General features: G+C 38.4%; 1 protein-coding gene across 2 annotated transcripts in view; it reads left to right on the forward strand.

Moving 5' to 3' along the window:
• The first annotated feature begins 2,587 nt into the window (after window positions 1-2,587).
• Window positions 2,588-22,998, forward strand: part of OLFM3 (olfactomedin 3) — a 56,201-nt gene continuing 35,790 nt past the window's right edge. Inside the window, exons 1-4 of one of the 2 annotated variants that reach the window (XM_014483121.2) lie at window positions 2,588-2,733; window positions 12,433-12,446; window positions 13,767-13,774; window positions 15,651-15,791. In XM_014483121.2, the coding sequence (XP_014338607.1) occupies window positions 2,588-2,733; window positions 12,433-12,446; window positions 13,767-13,774; window positions 15,651-15,791 (309 nt within the window). Of the gene's footprint in view, window positions 2,734-12,432; window positions 12,447-13,766; window positions 13,775-15,644; window positions 15,792-22,998 lie in introns of both variants that reach the window. The other variant, XM_005910234.3, reaches the window with a different exon arrangement.

A 22,998-nucleotide genomic window follows, 5' to 3' on the forward strand; every position in this document is an offset into this window, starting at 1 on the left:
GATAAACTCAGACACAAAACAAATGACTTCAGAGCCCTGCTTAAGACTCCTGAATTACATCCAAGATAATGTCCAAACATCTTTGGTTGACCCTGAAGCCCTGGGAATTGGTAACTGCTAGTATTTCCAGGCTCATTTCTTGCTACTTCCTCCATCAACATTCACACCATGCTTGTATTAATAGAGCTTCTGTAACCACTGGGTTTCTAGTCCTGAACACAGGTTGTTACATCTATATAGAAAAATCAGCTCCCCCCATCGGCAAATGAGAACTCAACCTATAAAATGGAAATTATAATCAATTTACTAGATTATGAGAGAAATGCAAACTGTTTAACCTTAACAAATCATAGCTATGTTTTATTTTCCATAACTAACAATTATCATAATTTAAGCTTTTTTTCTTTCAGTGTGTGCCTTTTAAATCTGTTTTTCTGAAAACACATTATGGCTTTTATGTTGTTTATAAACATTATCAAACCATAAAGTTTCACTGTTGTTTTCTTTTAGTTCTTCAGTGCAGGTATTTGCATTTCTGGGAAATTATAAGAAGGCTTCCAATTATATTGTATTTTTCTTCATTTCTCTTTGATTTGCAAATAAGAGTACCGATTTCCCCTGACATTCATGCTATTAGTCTTCTAAGGATGCTATTATTTTGTTGACTGATAGTTCATTAATAAGTATAATTATCATCTGACATGTTGCATCTTAAATTATCCAGTAATTGCACGTATATTAGTTTTCAATTTTGTAAATTAAGCTCTTGAAAAGACACTCTTCTCTTTTTTTTACCAGGTAATTTTTTAAAGAATTAGATTTGTGAATCTACTTTATGTTTTGTTACTGCCATATTGTAATAATAATGTCAAATTTCATAGTCCTTTCCATGAATACTCTGTTATTTAATATTATGTTTAATATATAAACTATTGGGCTTTTACGTTAAATTTACCATATGATACAATTTTTTGAAAAAGACAAAACTAAGAAGTATTTGGTTTTATGGGCACTGTGGTTAAACAATAAGGGCCAGCTGAAATCATCTGGATATATTCTGAAGGAAAAAAAGTAGCCTGGATTTCAAGGTAATATATGCAAGAAAGATTTGAGGAGTCTCAGTACTCACCCCAGTTTAAAGCTGTTTTTAAGGATAAAGGCACACACCTCTATAAATACATATATATACATATATATTTAAATTTTATTAAAGATATTTTCTTTATTTCTTCTGCCAAACTGTTGAAGAAAATATATATATCTTTCTAGATATAAATAATTACAGAATTCTCCTAAGGAATCAAAACATATTTTTTTTTTTTTTTATAATATTTCTTTTCATTTAATTTTCGTTCAGCCATATTTCTCTTCATGTCTTCTCTCTGCATTTTTATTTTAAATCACATATATTATATAAGACAGGGGCCTCTGATTTATACCATCTGGGACCTGAGATTTGGATGTGGGCAATTTTGTAGTATTTATAAAAAGAATATATTAAAATTACCCATAAGCCCAAATTCAATACACACACTTACCAACATAACTCTAATAAACAGATCATTGGATTTTAAAGCTAGACGAGGCCTTCGAGAGCAGAGAATCCAACCTCTACTCATTGAAGGAAAACAAAGTGAAGCTAAGGAGTTTTAATTCACTGGTCAGTCACTCAACTAACTAAAAGAGAACAAGGAGTTAGACCCTAAGATTCCCTGAAGCCAAGTCCTGTGCGTTTTTAATGTTCTCTCATGATATAGACTTCCAATATTAGTCTGTCACTCTGCACAAGGTGAAAATAGATTTAACTGAGTTTGCTGTGTGCCTGTGAAGCTGCTAAGCATTCATTCATGAAAGCAAAACTGGGAACCTATGAAATTTTATTATCAGAAGCCTTTTTCCAAGGCTGCCTTTTCTGTCTGCTCACATGTTGTATGCCTAGGGCAGTGTCCTCCACAGGCAGTAGCTATCAATCCCTGACAATTTTTTTAAGAAGCAACAGTGCTAATTTTAGGCTACTATATTAAAGAAAATAACAATTTCTTACACAGTATCTAATGATCTTGGATATTCTTTGCAGATTTTATTTTCATGTTTTGTCTAAAACCACTTTTTCCATGCTCAGAGAAATCTGTAGACAGTAAGTTTGGAGTTTGAAACGTGTGCTGTGACAGACCTCAATTAAGAGGGTTTTTTTGTTGTTTTTATGAAGAATAAGGAACAGCAGATTATCCTGACAGAAATCCCAGAGGCAGTGAACTCTTCATGGTAACTGACTACAGTGGAGCAGGAAAAGCTCAAGTTTCCTCCTCCGTTTATCCTTATGCTCTAAAAATTACCAACGAAGCCCCATCAAGAATATTTTGTGTGATGATCCAGCAAAGTATGCAGTAAAGGAGGAAAAGGAAGAACAGGGCACTTCCCGAGAGGGTGGGGGAAAGAGGTTCTGTGAGCTTTCCCGCGTGATTAGAGCTAAGGAAGTTGATCTCTTTTCATGCCGTGGATGTGGCTGCTGCAGTCACGCCTCCCGCTGCCAGCCCAGCACCAGGATCTTAATCAGTCACTATGAAAACTCATTAGCTCCACAGCAATGAGCCTTCCACTGCTGAAGCTTGGCGCTGTGCTTAGTACCATGGCAATGATCTCAAACTGGATGTCCCAAACTCTCCCATCCTTGGTAGGACTGAACACCACGAGGCTATCAACGCCAGATACCTTAGTAAGTCACTCTGGTGGGTTTGGCTGTCTTGGGAAGTAAGTGCATTAAAACAGTGGCTTTTTTTTTTTTTTTTTTTAATAAACTGCAAAGGCTGAGATTTTGCTTCTCTATTCACAGGTCTACTTCAACGATACAGTATTTATGTGGTAACTATAGTCATGGCTATTCTTTTATGAACACTTTAAAGTTACATCAAAGAATAAATGAACTGCCTGAGAAATTAGCTGTGACAGGAAATACTAGATTCATTAAATTCTTAATGCAAAGCTTTATTTTATATTATTCTGAGGTTTTAAAGGATTCTTTCTTTTTAAAGTGTGTTTTGTTTCTTATGATTTCACTTCTTTTAACATATGTAAAATCCTCATAATTTGTCCTACAGAGTATGCTACAGAGTATATTCTAGCTAATCTAGTTTTACTATAGCAGGCTCTTCTTCAGAATTCAATTCCTGTGTTTGAAATGTATTCAGTCAGAGAAACCAATCTGTACTAAATATGAATGAATAATAATAATAAAAAAAAAGCTCAACAATTTAAAGCCTGACCAAAAAAAAAACCTTTTCTTTTTTTTTTGAGCTAACGATCATGAACAACAGAAAACTTACTTAATACAATCATCTCCCTGTGTTGTTTGATAAAGACTTCTCCTGTCACAAGTTTAACTCCTGTACTCCTGTAGTTTTTGCTCATTAATGTTTTTTTAACCCTTCCCACATGATAACAAATGTCTTTTCTCATAGTTTATGAAACATGGTTTAGTTAGCAATACCCGAAAATGTTTCAAATAAAAACTATTGTTTTGTCAAATAGAAGGTTACAAATTAAAATAGAAGGAATATCCTAGAAAAACAATTTCTATGTTAGCAAATAAAAATTACAGAAATCATTAGTATTGGGAGTCCTTTACTTTTTTTTAATCTTTTTTTATCATTGGACTGCTCCAACAGATCAGAAAAAGTCAGATACTTCAAAAGAAAAAAAAGCAATTCGCCTTTAAGACCTGTTTGCAGTTACTACTAATAATTACTCTATCAATCAATGTATAATTAACTGAGTAGAGTCAGATCAAATTAATTACATAATTTGCCAGCAACACCCAGTGCTCAGGGCACCAGCAGAGCACACGTGAGGCACAGTGTGACCTGCTTTCACATCTTAACCTCCCTCAGTCACTGCTGCTGCCTCAGTGTTTCCATGATTGAGAATGCCCTCCTTCCCTGTATGATGTGTGTGGCAGGAAGGATGTAAAAGGGATTATTCATAGTTATAAAGAAAGCATATAACACAAGCTTATTGATGTGGCAGCAATAAGCAATGACAAAACAAAAAATGTAAACTATTTAATATTTACCAAACCAAGTATCTTCAATGTTCAAGTACCTGGTGATTTTTAACTACTTAGTTTTTGAATTAACTCTTTCAGGAAATGAACCATTGAAGCAATTCATGAACAAATTATATTTCAAACATGGTACCTTGGTTCTGATATATATATATATTTTTGCATCTATAGATATTGGTTTGGTTATCTTCTATTTATTGTTGATGGAGGAGAATCAACTTTCCAAAGATTCGTTTAGGGTTTCTTACTCATTTATGAGTTTAAAGTAAATTCATTCCTTTACTTTCTGATTAGCAATCTTGGTTGAAAAATATAAAATATTGGTATGGCCTACAAATGTTCTAACACAACCGAATCTTGCTTTGAGTGACAAAAAACAAACTAGAATTCAGAGAAGTTTACACTATGGTATTCACTGCTGCTGCTGCTGCTGCTAAGTCGATTCAGTCGTGTCCGACTACGTGCGACCCCAGAGACGGCAGTCCACCAGGCTCCCCGTCCCTGGAATTCTCTAGGCAAGAACACTGGAGTGGGTTGCCATTTCCTCCTCCAATGCATAAGAGTGAAAAGTGAAAGTGAAGTCGCTCAGTCGTGTCCGACTCCTTAGCAACCCAATGGACTGCAGACTACCAGACTCCTCTGTCCATGGGATTTTCCAGGCAAGAGTACTGGAGTGGGGTGCCATTGCCTTCTCCATGCTATTCACTAGAATGGAGAAATCAGGTTACAAAAGTGTATGCGAGTGAGTGTGTATGTGTTTCTATGTGCATGTTTTACGGAAGTGCAAACTTTACAGAAGTACTTTCTCCATCTTAACTATACAAGATAATTGCTCATATCTTAGGATTCCTATGGTGAAAAATGAATGAATATATATTTCCTAGATTAAGATCATTAAATGTTAACACTGGAAAAGATCTTAAAAACTATCCAGGCCAGTTATTTTTGCATTACTTTTGGCAGTGGTGCATCTTTTTTTTTTTTTTTAATTAAAACTTATGTAATACATGCAGAATAAATATTTGTTGAATGAATCTTGAAGTGGAAATCTAATATATAAAACAGGTTATGGGTCAAAAAATAAATGATGGAGGAGTGAGGCCTTACTGGGCCTCTACCATCTGTTCCCTCCCCACATAATCAACCCCCTTCCCTGATCAAAATACCTCCAAGGGAACCTTAAAACTCTCAGGAGCTTAGCTGGAAATATGACTGATCTAATCCAACCTCCTTATTCTGCAAGTGGGAAGACTGACTTGCAGTCTAAATGTGTATGCAACTAAAAAGAGTTCCCCTCTCTGGTTAATGGCAGAGCCAAGGGTGGAAGCAAGCCACCTGACTGCAGTCCTGGCCAGGGAAGTCATCTCACACACCTTTGCTCTCCCTACTTCTCCCGGACCCTGGTGCCACATGAGAGTCTCTCTACCTGGTAGACAATTCCCTTTGTAGCAAGCAGAGCTATGATGTCCAGCCCTTCTCAAACTCTATCTATATTCACTTTAGGTGGTACAAATGATATAAGCCTGAAACATCCCCCAAAATGAATGAATGAATAAATAAATAAATAATGTTCAGTCACTCAGTCGTGTCTGATTCTGTGCGACCCCATGATCCCAGCACACCTGGCTTCCCTGTCCTTCTCTATTACCTGGAGTTTGTTCAAACTCTTATCCATTGAGTTGGTGATACCAGCTCAAATAAATAAATAATGCAGGTCTTAACATTTGTTTTATGAGAGTCTGTGGGATGCACAGATGGCAAAAAATGCAGATTTACACAAATATGGATATGGTCTTTCAGAGGTAGTGTACATTTGATTGCTCAAAAGCTTAAACAGGTTTTTAAATTTCCAAGATATTTTTGTTAGTAAGTAAGTTAAACACAGCTCCTTATTAGGGGGAAAAGCTCTCTGTTTCTCTTAGAATCTTGAAACATGCCTTTATCCTTCTCTTTGGCCCTGTTTTCTTTTCCTTCTAATTGTTCCAGCCTTCGGAGGAGCTGTTGTCTGCAAAGGCAAAGCCTTGGCTCTGAAAAAGCTCAGGCTCCCTCTGGCACATCTCTCTGATGCAGAGTAACTTCCCCCTGAGGCTGAGCTTCTGAGAAATCCCCCATGCTGTGGATTCCACACCAGGAAGAACCTGGTAAAAAGCAATTAGATAAGCACAGGACATTCGGCTCACACCAGCTGTTCTCAGTCAGCCCCACCGCTGTGGTGGGAAGAGGCCTCGAGGGGGCCTTGGGCATAAGTGATTTGTTTTGCTACATTTTCAAATAGCTTCTCCTCACAAATAACTACTTCAGTGAGGCAGTCACTTTTAAGTTCTGGAAAAGGAGTAGACTACCTAACACAAACTCTCAAAGCTTTCCAACTTTCTTAACTCACCAATTTTATTTTCCGTTCTGGATGAAAATATCTGACTTCTCTGTTTTGTACCACTATTTTACTCCCCCAAATCCTTAGGCAATGTCCATTTTGTGAAAGACCAACTAAACACATTAAGGAGATGGATGAGAGAACAGAATGGTAAATCTTGAAAGACACAGAGAATGTGATAATTGCCTTTGTAGAGTAGAATTGTGAAGTGGGTAAGAGAGTAGATTTATTCCTGTTTAATGGCACCCCACTCCAGTACTCTTGCCTGGAAAATCCCATGGGCGGAGGCACCTGGAAGGCTGCAGTCCATGGGGTCGCTAAGAGTCAGACCCGACTGAGCGACTTCACTTTCACTTTTCACTTTCATGCATTGGAGAAGGAAATGGCAACCCACTCCAGTGTTCTTGCCTGGAGAATCCCAGGGACGAGGGAGCCTGGTGGGCTGCCCTCTACGGGGTCGCACAGAGTCGGACACGACTGAAGCGACTTAGTAGCAGCAGCAGCAAGTACTTAAAGAAGTAGGGCCAAAGGGGAAAATTACAAAGAGATCCAGTCCTTCAGGTTTCCACCAATGAAATGGACTGCCTATGAAAACCTGAAATTCCTATCATGCAGAGTTTAAGTGGAAACACAACCAGAATACACAGAAGTGCCACTGAGTGGAAAGACAGTCCCAGGTACGACTTCTAAGTCTTTCCCAACTCTGTCATTGTGATTTCCAGAATACGAGCAGAAATGACCAACCAACCTAACTTTGATGATGCCTTCAGTCTTTTAACTGTTTGTTCTGTATTTATAGTTGTTTTTCATAGAGCTCTGAGGTTCTCTTCAGTGAAGAATATACATTTCTTATTTCAGTTCCAACTAGTCTCATAAGAAATGGGAAGAGAACTGCAATGCAGTGACATCTTTATTAACACATCCTCCATAACACAGCTTCTTTTAGCGGGGTCTGTCAGCATCTCTGTAATTTCTGTCCTCACATTTCTTTGCTCCCCACAACTAAAGCCATTAGCATGCTAAACCACATTTCATTATCCGAAACCAAACGTATCCTCAGACAGAAAATTTATAAGGAGTTTTCATCAGGTATCTCCTCTAATGCATCAGGTATCTCCTACTGTAAATCAAACAGGTTTTAGTAAACAGATTTTTTCCTACTTTATTTTCCCCTGCCTGTACACCACTTTTAGTAGCTAAAGCCCTTATTCTTTTTGCCTCAGTCTGTACTTTTAAGAAATGCCCAGGCACTCAGCATAAAACCTGAGACCTAGCAATGTGCAACTAGTTGATTCTGTCCTCTTCAAAGGATCAGGATTCTGTCCCTTCACCTGCCTCTGCACTTGTGTCCTGCCAAGACTACTGCTAACCACTCCTCTAGAGTTCCAGTTTCTGCCTGTTTCCACAATTTGGATAATGCCATCCACCTGCCTGGGTACACATCCTCTACAGTTTTTTCAGCTATTGGTGAATGGACAAAGGCACTTATCTGCAGGGCATAAACATAAATAGCTCTGGGCTGAAAACTGGAGAAAAACTGGTATAAGTCCCATAGATGCCACTTACTAAACAGGTGACTTGGAAAAAAATTGCTTAAGTTCTTTGAATTTCAGATACCTCATAAATAAGATGATGCCTATTCCTAAGGATAGGTGGTTCAAAAGAAGTGAAACAAATACAAGAGAAGGGATCTTATAAAAAGAAAAATATGCTGAAATATACAATAATTTTACTTTTACCCCAGTCTTCAGGATCTTTCTTTTCTGTTACAAAGCCCTTGAAGTTCTGAGAGCTTCTCATGCAGTAATAGCTCTATATTTATAAAGCATAGGTTTGTAACTAAATTATAAACAAAAAACCCCAACTTGAAATCCGATTGTTAAAATTATCATTTTAATTCTCCTCTTTAGAGCATTCTTAAATATTTCATGAGTTTGTAATATTAAAAACTGCTAAATAGTTCATTTAGTTCTTCTAATTAACACAAAAGGTTCAGAGAACTGCATCAGTAATCACTGTGCATAGCAATGATTTGGGTAGTAATAAACCCCTGCACCCTCCAGGTCCAAGCAGTCAGCTCCTTGGGAGTTCAGAAAATGCTATGAGGATCATCTTCACTATACAAAAAAGGGAATTTCAGACAACTGGTGGTGCAGTGTGGTGGTTAAACTTTCAAACTCTGATGCCAGACTGCAAGTATGCAAATCCAAGCTTTGCTGATTACCACCATCATGACCTTGAGCAAATTTCTTACTGTCTCAAATTCGCAGTTTCCTCACCTGTAAAATGGGCAGAATGATACCATCTGGTCCATAGAGTTACTGTGATATGCAAAGGCAGTAACGCATGTGAACTGCCAACTGAAGACTAGGAGCTCCATAAATGTTTCTATTACTATTACATGAGGTTCATGTTGACACTTGAGGAATCATTTTTCTTTTTAAGTTAAAATGGGAGCAGGTCTTTTCTCACTGGTATCTAAAACCCATCTAAATATAACTCTCTACCTGAGGTCTTAGTTGGTTTTATTTTTACCCTCTTTTCAATGCCAGTATGGGTGCCACAAATGAGGACACTAGAGCTACTCACAAAGCTTCCTTCATTCATCACTAAACCTGACACAGAAATCTCTATCAAACCCACACAACTGTCAAGCCCTCATCTTTTATACTAGCTTATTTCTCTTTTGAGTTACCTTTTCTTGCCAAAGAGGTAAGCTGCCAAAGTTGAGATCATTCAAACTAACTCTGTATAGATAAGGCCAGGGTTCTTCTCAATAATACTTAGAAGAAGACAATTGAACGTACAAACAAGACCAGAGTCTATTCTTATTAAGCTGACACTTCAGGAAGAATGATAAATGAACGTCAAATTCTACTCACCTTTTCTGCTTCCCTCATTCCAGAGAGCAACTGACACCTTGCCCAGATGTGATAAGCTTCTCACTGGTTAGCCAAACACCTGGCAAGCAAACATCAATATTAATGCTGCCAGGTTTAATAATCAGTATTTGCACTGCTGTTAAAGATATGTCAGTATTATAATTGTGCGGCCCCTTTTCCTTTATACAAAAGCTAAACACATTCTAGTGAGAAGCCTTAGTTTTCTGACACATTTGAGATTTGTGTCCAATGTCAAGAGCAGCTTAGTTGAAACTATAGGACCTATGTCAAGATATATTTGTTCCACACAGTCACTCAGCTTAAACCTTTAATTATATCATTAAAAGTACTCTGCTAAACTGTGAAAGGTTGTTGTTGAGTCACGCAAAGACATCGGGATTTTTGGCCCCCGGAGGAGATTGAATTCAATCCAGGGCCAGAGACTTGATTGCTCAGAGCTTTTGTGTAATGAAGTTTTATTAAAGTATAAAGGAGATAGAGAAAGCTTCTGACATAGGCATCAGAAGGGGGCAGAAGAGTACCCTCCTGCTAGTCTCCAGCTGGATGTCATATAGTCCCTAGAAGTCTGTTAATGAAAGAAAGGAATGTCTTAAAACTCAGAATGGCACCAGGCCCCTCACCCATAAGATATATTTTGGGATAATCTTGGCACCAAATAATTTATCCTGGGCCATAAAATGATTAACTTGAATCTTGAAGGGTAGACCACCATACAAATTGTCTCATTTACATAGATTAGGGGAACAATATCTGAGTATAACATACTGGTTTGTCAAGTAGGTTCCGGAGCCAAGAGGCTGAACCAACTTGAAGACAGAGTTTGGGGTAAATGCATAGTACATTAGCATAGCTTAAGACAAACATTTCCATAAGAAAAAGGCATTGGTTAACTTCAGGTGAAACCAGGTGTCATTATGGCAACACAGTATTTTAAGAGAAACCTTTTAAATTTGTATAGAGAAGGAAAAAATATCACTAGTTTGTTTCCTCCTGCTGCTTAAGAGAGAGAAAAATGTCTGACACTTACAGGCTATTTTCTCCATTTTGAGATCCCTGGCCTTCCTGCCTGTTACCCTCTCAGCTGTACCTATCCCCATTCTGTAGATAATCTCTTTGCATTTTTCTTCTTATTTAAAAAAAAAAAAAAAAAAAAAGACTATCTTTAAGATCCTATCTATTCTAGTCATATATAATTCTAAGTACATTTTTTCTATCCTAATCAGTAGTCAGGCATAAATGCTAGAAAGAAGGAGCAAGGGGAATGAAAAAAAAAAAAGAAGTGGTAATGAATCCAACAGCCCAGAAATAAATGGCAGCGCAGGATACTTCTATGAATTATCTGAAAAAGGAGATTAAAAGGTAGGTTTGATATCAGTTGCTTTTCATTACAGACCAAGGACAAGGACTATGACATCTGAATTTCATAAGTTTAAAATTTATAGCCTCTGCATGATTGGTGTTGGAATGACTTTAAGCACCCTGTAGTGATTATCTCTAAAGCTCTTGAAAAAAAAAAAAATCTGTGTGTTGGTTGATGGTATGTGATAAGCCATGGCCTGGGAGAGAATAGGAGAGTATATCTGTTCTGCAAATTCCAAGACAGTAGATTCTACAGCAGCTCTGTGTAGAGAGTTCAGCCAGGCTGAGTTTGCTTAAGAATCTGCTTCCTACCAAGTAAAGTGCCTCAGTATACATTTAGGCAAACACACCACTGCAGTTACACCAAGCATTATGCAAAATAGTTCTCTGCTGGTCACCATTCACCTCCTTGTTTCTAACCCCACCTCAGTCCTTCTCTCATCCTCCTTTGTTCTAGTCCCTTCAGCCTGAGTCTTTAAATACCTTCTTTTATAGACAAAATGCATCTCTCTCTTCTCCTGATCATTTAAGAAATACCTCCTTTTATTTTGATTCCCTGGGAAACATAGAGGAGAAGGCAAAGAAAAGCCGAAGAATTTCAAATCCCAGTTGCAGAAGTTAGTCAGAGCTTAGCTAGAAAGAGGCCCACCAATTTATCTAGTATTTTCACAGGAAAAAGAAACTCAGACGCAAACTGGATAGTCTGTCTATGTAACATCTGTTATGTAGTTTTTTCAGTATCCATATGATTGACCTTTAAGAATAATTATCTAGATGTTCAGCATCATATTAATATGGCCATAACATTGGAATTAACAGCAAGACAATATAGCTATACAGTCTAATAAGGGAGCCACTGTGGCTACTGGAATGTGGCTAGTCCAAATTGAGGTATGCCATGAGAGTAAAATGCACAATCAATTTCAAACAGTGTGCAAAAAAGGAGGAAAAACAATGTAAAATATCTCATGAATATTTTTTATATTGATTATACATGTTGTATATGTATGTATATATATAATATTTGTATATATCAGGTTAAATAAAATATATTATTAAATTAATTTCACTTATATCCTTTTATTTTTTTAAACCTGCCCACTAGAAAATTTAAAATTATCCATGTGGCTCTCAATCTATTAAACAGTACCACTCTTGCTTCATACAAAACTCTACTGCATATAAGCTGCACATTCTTAAGCAGGTTAACTAACTTTCTCTTCTGTGAAATGGGAATAACTATTATTCCTGATTCTTGGCATCCTTGATTGTATCCTTCCATTAGCAAGTCAATGCATGTGAGCTGTCCCTTGGAATAGGGTCTAATCTTGAGCAGGCAGCATTCCTCAGCCTCAACAAACCCCAGAGAAAACTCAGTTGAGGGTCAAGCCTCTGATACCCTCAGCAGTTGGAGGAATGAAAAAGAGTCTCTCTGAAAACTGCCTCAAGGCAACCACAATTTCTGATTGTCAATGCAGAATCTACGCTCAAAGCACAGCTCTTCTGAAAAATAACTAGGCAAAAATGAGTTACTTATTTTTGTACTTGATAGAATGTAATTAATATAGCAGACAGGAAATAGCCAATATATCCCATAGTTGGATATAGACTAATATTTAAACAAGACATAAGAAAGATAGATAATACTACTAGACAATGCATATTAAATGTCCAGTGAATAGTACAGAAAATCCTTCAGAAGAGGCTGAAACCATGTCTCAGTCTCAGATGCTCAGATCAGATCAGATCAGTCGCTCAGTCCTGTCCGACTCTTTGCGACCCCATGAATCACAGCACACCAGGCCTCCCTGTCCATCACCAACTCCCAGAGTTCACTCAGACTCACGTCCATCGAGTCAGTGATGCCATCCAGCCATCTCATCCTCTGTTGTCCCCTTCTCCTCCTGCCCCCAATCCCTCCCAGCATCAGAGTCTTTTCCAATGAGTCAACTCTTCACATGAGGTGGTCAAAGTACTGGAGTTTCAGCTTTAGCATCATTCCTTCCAAAGAAATCCAAGGGCTGATCTCCTTCAGAATGGACTGGTGGATCTCCTCGCAGTCCGAGGGATTCTCAAGAGTCTTCTCCAACACCACAGTTCAAAAGCATCAATTCTTTGGTGCTCAGCTTTCTTCACAGTCCAACTCTCACATCCATAAGACCACAGGAAAACCATAGCCTTGACTAGACGGACCTTTGTTGGCAAAGTAATGTCTCTGCTTTTGAATATGCTATCTAGGTTGGTCATAACTTTCCTTCCAAGGAGTAAGTGTCTTTTAATTTCATGGCTGCAGTCACCATCTGCAGTGATTTTGGAGCCCAGAAAAATAAAGTCTGACGCTGTCTCCACTGTTTCCCCATCTATTTCCCATGAAGTGGTGGGACCGGAAGCCATGATCTTCATTTTTGAATGTTGAGCGTTAAGCCAACTTTTTCACTCTCCACTTTCACTTTCATCAAGAAGCTTTTGAGTTTCTCTTCACTTTCTGCCATAAGGGTGGTGTCATCTGCATATCTGAGGTTATTGATATTTCTCCTGGCAATCTTGATTCCAGTTTGTGTTTCTTCCAGTCCAGCGTTTCTCATGTTGTACTCTGCATATAAGTTAAATAAACAGGGTGACAATATACAGCCTTGACGAACTCCTTTTCCTATTTGGAACCAGTCTGTTGTTCCATGTCTAGTTCTAACTGTTGCTTCCTGACCTGCATACAAATTTCTCAAGAGGCAGGTCAGGTGGTCTGGTATTCCCATCTCTTGAAGAATTTTCCACAGTTTATTGTGATCCACACAGTCAAAGGCTTTGGCATAGTCAATAAAGCAGAAATAGATGTTTTTCTGGAACTCTCTTGCTTTTTCTATGATCCAGCGGATGTTGGCAATTTGATCTCTGGTTCCTCTGCCTTTTCTAAAACCAGCTTGAACATCAGGAAGTTCACGGTTCACATATTGCTGAAGCCTGGGCCACTGCTGAGTTTTCCAAATGTGTTAGCATATTGAGCGCAGCACTTTCACAGCATCATCTTTCAGGATTTGGAATAGCTCAACTGGAATTCCATCATCTCCACTAGCTTTGTTCGTAGTGATGCTTTCTAAGGCCCACTTGACTTCACATTCCAGGATGTCTGGCTCTAGGTCAGTGATCACACCATTGTGATTAACTGGGTCATGAAGATCTTTTGTGTACAGTTCTTCTGTGTATTCTTGCCATCTCTTCTTAATATCTTCTGCTTCTGTTAGGTCCATACCATTTCTGTCCTTTATCGAGCTCATCTTTGCATGAAATGTTCCTTTGGTATCTCTGACTTTCTTGAAGAGATCCCTAGTCTTTCCCATTCTGTTGTTTTCCTCTATTTCTTTGCATTGATTGCTGAAGAAGGCTTTCTTATCTCTTCTTGCTATTCTTTGGAACTCTGCATTCAGATGTTTATATCTTTCCTTTTCTCCTTTGCTTTTCATTTCTCTTCTTTTCACAGCTATTTGTAAGGCCTCCCCAGACAGCCATTTTGCTTTTTTGCATTTCTTTTCCATGGGAATGGTCTTGATCCCTGTCTCCTGTACAATGTCACGAACCTCATTCCATAGTTCATCAGGCACTCTATCTATCAGATGCTCAGTTGTGTCCAAGTCTTTGAGACCCCCAAGGACTATAGCCTGCCACAGTCCTCTGTCCATGGGATTTTCCTGGCAAGAATACTGGAGTGGATTGCTATTTCCTCCTCCAGAGGACATTCCTGACCGAGGGACTGAACCCATGTCTCCCATGTCCCTTGCATTGTAGGTGGATTCTTTACCACTAAGCCACCAGGGAAACCATAAAGTGAAACTGAAACTCTCTCAGTCATGTCCGACTCTTTGCCAACCCATGGACTAGACAGTCCGTAGAATTTTCCAGGCAAGAATACTAGTGTGTGCAGCCATTTCCTTCTCCAAAGGATCTTCCCAACCCAGGGATCGAACCCAGGTCTCCTGCATTGCAAGTGGATTCTTTACCAGCTTAGCCACCAGGGAATCCAAAGGGGAAACCATAAGGGCTGAATAAATGAAGGTTTATTAGGGAGGTATTTCAAATAGAACAAAATGAGTAAAATATACAAAGGTGTGAATCTAGGTGGGCATGCTTTCAGGACACACCAAGACCAATTTGGATGGGAAAAAGTTTCTTATAGGAAGATACAGGGGGTAAAACTAGAAACATAAATAGGAGGCAGACTGCAATAGAACAGAAACATCATTTTGAGATAAGCTTCTAGGGAGGCAGGTGATAAGTGCATAAAAGTAATCTGGGAAGATCAATATTGCCAGAGTAATTTGGCCTCTGCCAAAATACTGTCTTTAACTCCTCTGAGACTCTATATCCTTTGCGAAACAATGTTGGTCTAATTACTTTTACCCTACGTTCTCAGGTGATACCTTTCCAGCTTTATTAATAATTGACCCTTCAATACATAGGAAGCTCTCTGGGAGAGAATTTTGCTTCAGAAGATTACACATGAACAATAATCATAAAATATATATATATACTACTAATTACCATTTGTGTTGAAAAAGACAAACTAACAGATCTTATGCAGAAAGACTGGTGATATGTGACTAAGTATTTAGCAGATACTTCTAAAGTTGCATTAAAATGTCCAAATATGACAGAAAGCATTAGGGAGTGGTGTAGGATAAACAATCAATAATATACAGTCAAAATCAATAATATGGAACCAACAGAAAAAGGTGGAGTCTCCTTCTGTCCATTGAAAAGGAAGTTGTAAGTGAATGAACATGTGCTGCCTACTTGAATTGTTCAATCTCGTTTTTAACTTAGAGAAAAACTATTTAAGAGAAAACTATTTAGAGAAAAACTGTAAAAATAAAAAGATACTTTGCCTAAAATTATGCAAACTCATGCTCTCTTTAACTCTCTGTGTGTTTTGTATGTTTGCTGTTGGTTTCCTCAGACTCAGATTAGTCCCAAAGAAGGGTGGCAGGTATATAGCTCAGCACAGGATCCTGATGGACGATGCATTTGCACAGTGGTTGCTCCAGAACAAAACCTGTGTTCCCGGGATGCCAAAAGCAGGCAGCTTCGCCAGCTGCTGGAAAAGGTAGGTGTCCTCTATCCCGTGTGAATATTCTTACTGAAATCTACCATTCTTTGTAAAGGAAATATGGGAAAGCAGGTTAGCGTAAGGAGGAGTCTTTCAATTTTTCCCCCTTCTCAAATAAATGTTTTACCCCCTTGAAAGCAGTACCTCAAGATTCCTGCTCTACTGTTCTATTTATGACTCTTACTGTTTCCAATCTTGCTCTAAGACTAATTTCCATCATATTTCTCAATATCCAATTGATCTCCCCTTAAGAAAAAAAACAGTACAAAGCCTTATTCCTGTGTCAGAAATTTAGCCTCAGCTGTCAAGATCACACTAAACTCATTGAGCTCATACTTTTGGATCTCATTAACAACCTTGCAAGGAAGTAAAAATAATGGCATACAATATGCAAGCTATCTGGACAGATAATGAATAATTCTAAGTATTTATCATCATCCTCTAAGTTATTCCTTTGAACATTAAGTTCTTCAATTTCATTCAAGAGCATTCTCTCCATATAATTTACTTAAGCTGGATCCATAACAATCAAATGCAGAATGCCCTTGATTTATTCTCTTTCACAGATGAAAGTCATCTCATGAAAGGTTATTTATGTTTAGTTTAGGGACAAAAGAAAAAAAACAATGAATGGTTCTTTCAATTTTTCTCATTCAGACTTTCACTGTGTCAGTCCCTGAATACAGTTGGACAGCCGGAGTGGCCAGACTCATGGAAGGATGACAACATATTTGAACTTTAAATACCCTTGGGGATAATAAGATAAATTAGGTAGTATGTGTTTTCAGAGGATATCATGCTCAACAATTCACTCTGTGTAATATCATTTCCATGATCATCTACACAATTATGGCACAAAATAGGAAGCTTTAACAGAAAATAGAGAAACTAGAAAAATGAAAGCATTGAATCTGTTAATACAGACATTCCTATTTTATGGAATTTAAGCTGCAGTAACTCTCTTCCACTGCCACATAAATAAAATAACTTTCCTCAGTGCACATTATTTGAAAGTGTTTTGATGCCCTAAGATTTTAAGAAGATTTTTTTTCATATTTTCATACAGAGATTAGTCTTTCTGATGCCCTTATCCTCAGAGTTATCATCATCTATTTGCTCTCTTTTCTTAAGACTCTTTTTAAACAAGATCCAGTCTTCCCTGTTCCTTCAAAATCTGTCTCCCAGACAAGAGCAAATTTAATTGTCATTCAAGTTAATGACTCCAGCTATCACCTGTTAGAAATCATGACATATGAACTATGGTTATTCTTGTGTATTGTTTTCCAATCTAGATTTTCTTTATATCTCTGAAAAAAATTGAAACATGCAGTTTAGTATTGTTTGGTTACTAACAAAATTAATTAGGCTGGTAAAAAGATTTAATCTTTTAAGTCCAATTTTGCTTTTCTATTAGTTTGTATTTCTTCTCAGATTACTTTCTACTCCAATCTTCTTTTCTACACACAAAAAATATCTTCTTTCTACAAGTTTGATGAGAAACATTTTCTTAGACATGACTGTCTTATTTGTATTACTATTTTAAGTATATTATTGCATGCTATGCTAAGTCACTTCAGTCGTGTCTGACTCTGTGTGACCCCATAGACGGCAGCCCACCAGGCTCCCCCGTCCCTGGGATTCTCCAGGCAAGAACACTGGAACGGGCTGCCATTTCCTTCTCCAATGTATGAAAGTGAAAAGTGAAAGTGAAGTTGCTCAGTGGTGACCAATTCCCAGCGACCCCAGGGACTGCAGCCCACCAGGCTCCTCGGTCCATGGGATTTTCCAGGCAAGAGTACTGGAGTGGGGTGCCATTGCCTTCTCCAATATTATTGCATACACACATCTAAAAATAGACATTGGCTCAAAAATCAGTTGAAAAATTAAAATAAACTGGGAAAGTCAGGAAGTAGATAATACTCTCTACATGTCCAGAGTGAAATGTATTCCAGAGCTATAATAAAACCTAAAATTTGTGAGGGACGAATGAGGCAAGAAGAGTACAACTACAGGTAACCGATTGAAAGCAATCACTGAAATTTATATGACCACACCATTCAATAGGCAATTTGTTTAGCTTTAAAGAAATTCTAGAAAATTACATCTTTAAAAATTCAATACCTAAATGACAAAAGACAAAATTTATTAACAGTATCTTCAGTTCAGTTCAGTTCAGTCACTCAGTCGTGTCCGACTCTTTGCGACCCCATGAATCGCAGCACGCCAGGCCTCCCTCTCCATCACCAACTCCCAGAGTTCACTCAGATTCAGCCAGTCCCTTGCTGACTTCTCTGAAAATGTGAAATGGTCAGTGGCTCAGTCACTTCTTTGTGACACTTTGCGATCCCAAGGACTATAGCCTACCAGGCTCCTCTGTCCATGGGATTCTACAGGCAAGAATACTACAGTGTTGCCATTTCTTTCTCCAGGGGATCTTCCCATCCCAGGGATGAAAACTGGGTCTCCCGCATTGCAGGCAAATTCTTTACTATCTGAGCCACCAGGGAAGCCCCTATTGACTTCATAGCTTTACAAATATCCAAGGTACCAGACAGCAAATAGAAGCCTGACCATTAAGTAGCCCATTTCACTATTAACCAAAGGATTGATTTAATCATATAAGGGAATACTCATAATAAGAATAATATTAATAACAATAGTTCCCATCTATTATATTTGTATCTGCTCCATTCCAATTTCATAGCAGGCAGATGTCCTTCGAAGTTTACATAAAAGGAAAATGGTGCTCTTTGAGGCTAAAAACCTTATCATTGCCACTCAATCAGTAGACTGTGAATCCATACCAGATCAATTTTGCATTTTCTAACACCATGCCAGCGTCATTCAAAATGCCACTTATGGTACCCACAATTATTTAATACAAGCTCTGTAAAATATTTTAAACAAGTACATTTATACTTCTAAATATTAGAAAGATTACAATTGGTTTTACAATACATCAGGCCTTAGTGTGTCCCAGCTAAAATCTTTTACCTAAAAAAAGTTTGTCTGTCAGCTATTTAGCTTCTCTGTACATACCTCCATTGTCTAGGTCAATATTGCCTAAAATGTGATTTTTGGAAAAGGAAGCTGGTGACATCCTTCCAATAAAATAATTTTAAACAACAGTACATGATACATCACTCTTGAAGATTTCCATCACTGAGTTTAATATTAAAGGATCTGTGGAGACCTACAGTAGTGAAATACCTGTTTAGTTGTGTTAACCCCAATGCTATCCAAGCATATTGAACTGTAGGGCTTTATTATTAATTTTTTAAGTAGCCTCTGCACTAATCATGGCCTCTCTGGTGGCTCAGACAGTAAAAAATCTGCCTGCAAAGCAGAAGACCCAGCTTTGATTCCTGGATCAGGAAAATCCCCTGGAGAAGGGAATGGCAACCATTCCAGTATTCTTGCCTGGAGAATTCCATGTACAGAGGGGCCTGGCCAGCTACGGTCCATGGGGTCTGCAAAGAGTTGGACGCTAATTATAAATGGGGGTGAAAATCTAAGTTAATTTGTGTTTAAGTTTAGAAAGGACTCAGATATTTCATTTATCCTAATTAACAGGATAAATAAAGAATTAAAAAAAAAAAAAAAAACTATGAATGAAGGGGGACAATAAGCTTGCCACACTGTGGAGAGAGACATGAGTAGGCAGCTGAATGGAAGAACATCAGTGATAAGCAGACTAACAGAGGAGGAAGTCTCCTTCCCACAAGTGTAATGCTGGTGGGGGTCCAGTCTCTAGTCTCAGCAAGAAACTGATTCTCAGTGGGTCTCCATGACCAGTGGGAAAGTAAATGGTCTGAGGTACAGCCATCAGGAAGAGCAAAAGGCAGCCCAGAACCATCCTTCCCAACTAGACTATTCCATTTCTAGTCACACCCCAAAGGTAGTTCTTATAATTATATATGATTATTCAATATTGAAGGTCACAATTAAGTCTCAGCAAAAATTCTCTCAGTACATTTTCCCATAACACAAATAAAGTTGAAAATTAACTTCATAGGGTAACTTAGAGGCAAAATAAAAGAGAGAGTGTTTTAACTATCCAAAATATCTCACTTGTCTATCAATTTCTAACTCTGTGTGCTGTGCTTAGTTACTCAGTCAGGTCCGACTCTTTCTGGCCCCATGGTCTATAGCCCACCAGACTTCTCTGTCCACAGGGATTCTCCAGAAAGGAATACTGGAATGGGTTGCCGTGCCCTCCTCCAGGGGATCTTCCTTAACTCTGTGGACTCTGCCAAAGTACACAGAAATCCTAGGAGAATATTGGCCATGCAAATGATGACTGTCTTCATAGACAAATACCGCATTTAAATGTGTCAAGTGTTTCTTTAACACAAATGGCTTTTCCTCTTTCATGCTTTCATAAGGGAGCTGAAAATTATTTTGAAAGCACTGCATTTATCTAAGATGCAGTCACCAGGCTTTCAATGTTGCCTCCATAATTTTGTGCTGAATCAAAGATTTTTTTAAACAAAGCTTTCTGAATGTAGGAATGATAGTAAATTAAGAAATATTTCAGAGCCATGTAATACTATAGCCTAACCAATGACAGGAGAAAGATATATTTCTTAAAATATTAACTTGTTATCTTTTACTGCTACTGAAAGCCAAAGATAATTTTCAGATCTGTTCAGTCGCTCAGTCGTATCCTACTCCTTGCGACACCATGGACAGCAGCATGCCAGGCTTCCCTATCCATTACCAACACCCAGAGTTTACTCACACTCATGTCCATTGAGTCAGTGATGCCATTCAGCCACCACATGGTCTATGTCCCCTTCTCCTCCTGCCTTCAACCTTTTCCAGCATCAGGGACCTTTCAAATGAGTCAGCTCTTCACATCAGGTGGCCAAAGTATTGGAGTTTCAGCTTCAACATCAGTCCTTCCAATGAACACCCAGGACTGATCTCCTTTAGGATGGACTGGTTGGATCTCCTTGCAGTCCAAAGGACTCTCAAAAGTCTTCTCCAACACCACAGTTCAAAAGCATCAATTCTTCAGCGCTCAGCTTTCCTTATAGTCCAACTCTCACATCCATACGTGACTACTGGAAAAACCATAGCCTTGACTAAATGGACCTTTGTTAGCAAAGTAATGTCTCTGCTTTTTAATATGCTGTCTAGGTTGGTCATAACTTTTCTTCCAAGGAGGAAGCATCTTTTAATTTCATGGCTGCAATCACCATCTGCAGTCATTTTGAAGCCCCCCAAAAATAAAGTCTGCCACTATTTCCACTGTTTCTCCATCTATTTGCCATGAAGTGATGGGACCAGATGCCATGATCTTCATTTTCTGAATGTTGAGCTTTATACCAACTTTTTCACAGTCCTCTTTCACTTTCATCAAAAAACTCTTTAGTTCCTCTTCACTTTCTGCCATAAGGGTGGTGTCATCTGCATATCTGAGATTACTGATATTTTGCCTGGCAATCTTGATTCCAGCTTTTGCTTCTTCCAGCCCAGCGTTTCTCATGATGTACTCTGCATAGAAGTTAAATAGGCAGGGTGACAATATACAGCCTTGATGTACTCCTTTTCCTATTTGGAACCAGTCTGTTCTTCCATGTCCAGTTCTAACTGTTGCTTCCTGACCTGCATACAGGTTTCTCAAAAGGAAGGTCAGGTGGTCTGGTATTCCCATCTCTTGAAGAATTTTCCACAGTTTGTGGTGATCCACACAAAGGCTTTGGCATAATCAATAAAGCAGACATAGATGTTTTTATGGAACTCTCTTGCTTTTTTGATGATCCAGTGGATGTTGGCAATTTGATCTATGGTTCCTCTGCCTTTTTAAAACCAGCTTGAACATCTGGAAGTTCATGGTTCACTTATTGCTGAAGCTTGACTTGGAGAATTTTGAGCATTATTTTATTAGTGTGTGAGATGAGTGCAACTGTGCAGTAGTTTGAGCATTTCTTGGCATTGCCTTTGGGATTGGAATGAAAACTGACCTTTTCCAGTTCTGTGGCCACTGCTAAGTTTTCCAAATTTGCCGGCATATTGAGGGCAGCACTTTCACAGCATCAAATTTTAGGATTTGAAAGACCTCAAATGGAATTCCATCGCCTCCACTAGCTTTGTTCATAGTGATGCTTCCTAAGGCCCACTTGACTTCATATTCCAGGATATCTGGTTATAGGTGAGTGATCACATCATCATGATTATCTGGGTCATGAAGATCTGTTTTGTACAGTTCTTCTGTGTATTCTTGCCACTTCTTCTTAATATCTTCTGCTTCTCTTAGTTCTATACCATTTCTGTCCTTTATTGAGCCCATCTTAGCATGAAATGTTCCCTTGGTATCTCTAGTTTTCTTGAAGAGATCTCTAGTCTTTCCCATTCAATTGTTTTCCTCTATTTCTTTGCACTGATCCCTGAGGGAGGCTTTCTTATCTCTCCTTGCTATTCTTTGGAACTCTGCATTCAAATGGGTATATCTTTTCTTTTCTCCTTTGAGTTTTACTTCTCTTTCACAGCTATTTGTAAGGCCTCCTCAGACAGCCATTTTGCTTTTTTGCATTTCTTTTCCATGGGGATGGTCTTGCTCCCTGTCTCTTGTACAATGTCATGAACCTCTGTCCATAGTTCACCAGGCACTCTGTCTATCAGATCTAGTCCCTTAAATCTATTTCTTACTTCCACTGTATAATCATTAGGGTTTTGATTTAGGGCATACCTAAATTTTCTAGTGGTTTTCCCGACTTTCTCCAATTTAAGTCTGAATTTGGCAATAAGGAGTTCATGATCTGAGCCACAGTCAGCTCCCGGTCTTGTTTTTGCTGACTGCATAGGCTTTCTCCATCTTCAGCTGCAAAGAATATAATCAATCTGATTTCGGTGTTGACCATCTGGTGATGTCCATGTGTACAGTGTTCTCTTGTGTTGTTGGAACAGGGTGTTTGCTATGACCAGTGTGTTCTCTTGGCAAAACTCTATTAGTCTTTGCCCTGCTTCATTGTGTATTCCAAGGCCAAATTGCCTGTTACTCCAGGTGTTTCTTGACTTCCTACTTTTGCATTCCAGTCCCCTATAATGAAAAGGACATCTTTTTTTGGGTGTTGGTTCTAGAAGGTCTTATAGGTCTTCATAGAACTATTCAATTTCAGCTTCTTCAGCATTACTGGTTGGGGCATAGACTTGGATTACCATGATATTGAATGGTTTGCCTTGGAAATGAACAGAGATC

This window comes from Bos mutus, chromosome 3, assembly GCF_027580195.1.
Source record: "Bos mutus isolate GX-2022 chromosome 3, NWIPB_WYAK_1.1, whole genome shotgun sequence".
Lineage (NCBI taxonomy): Eukaryota > Metazoa > Chordata > Mammalia > Artiodactyla > Bovidae > Bos > Bos mutus.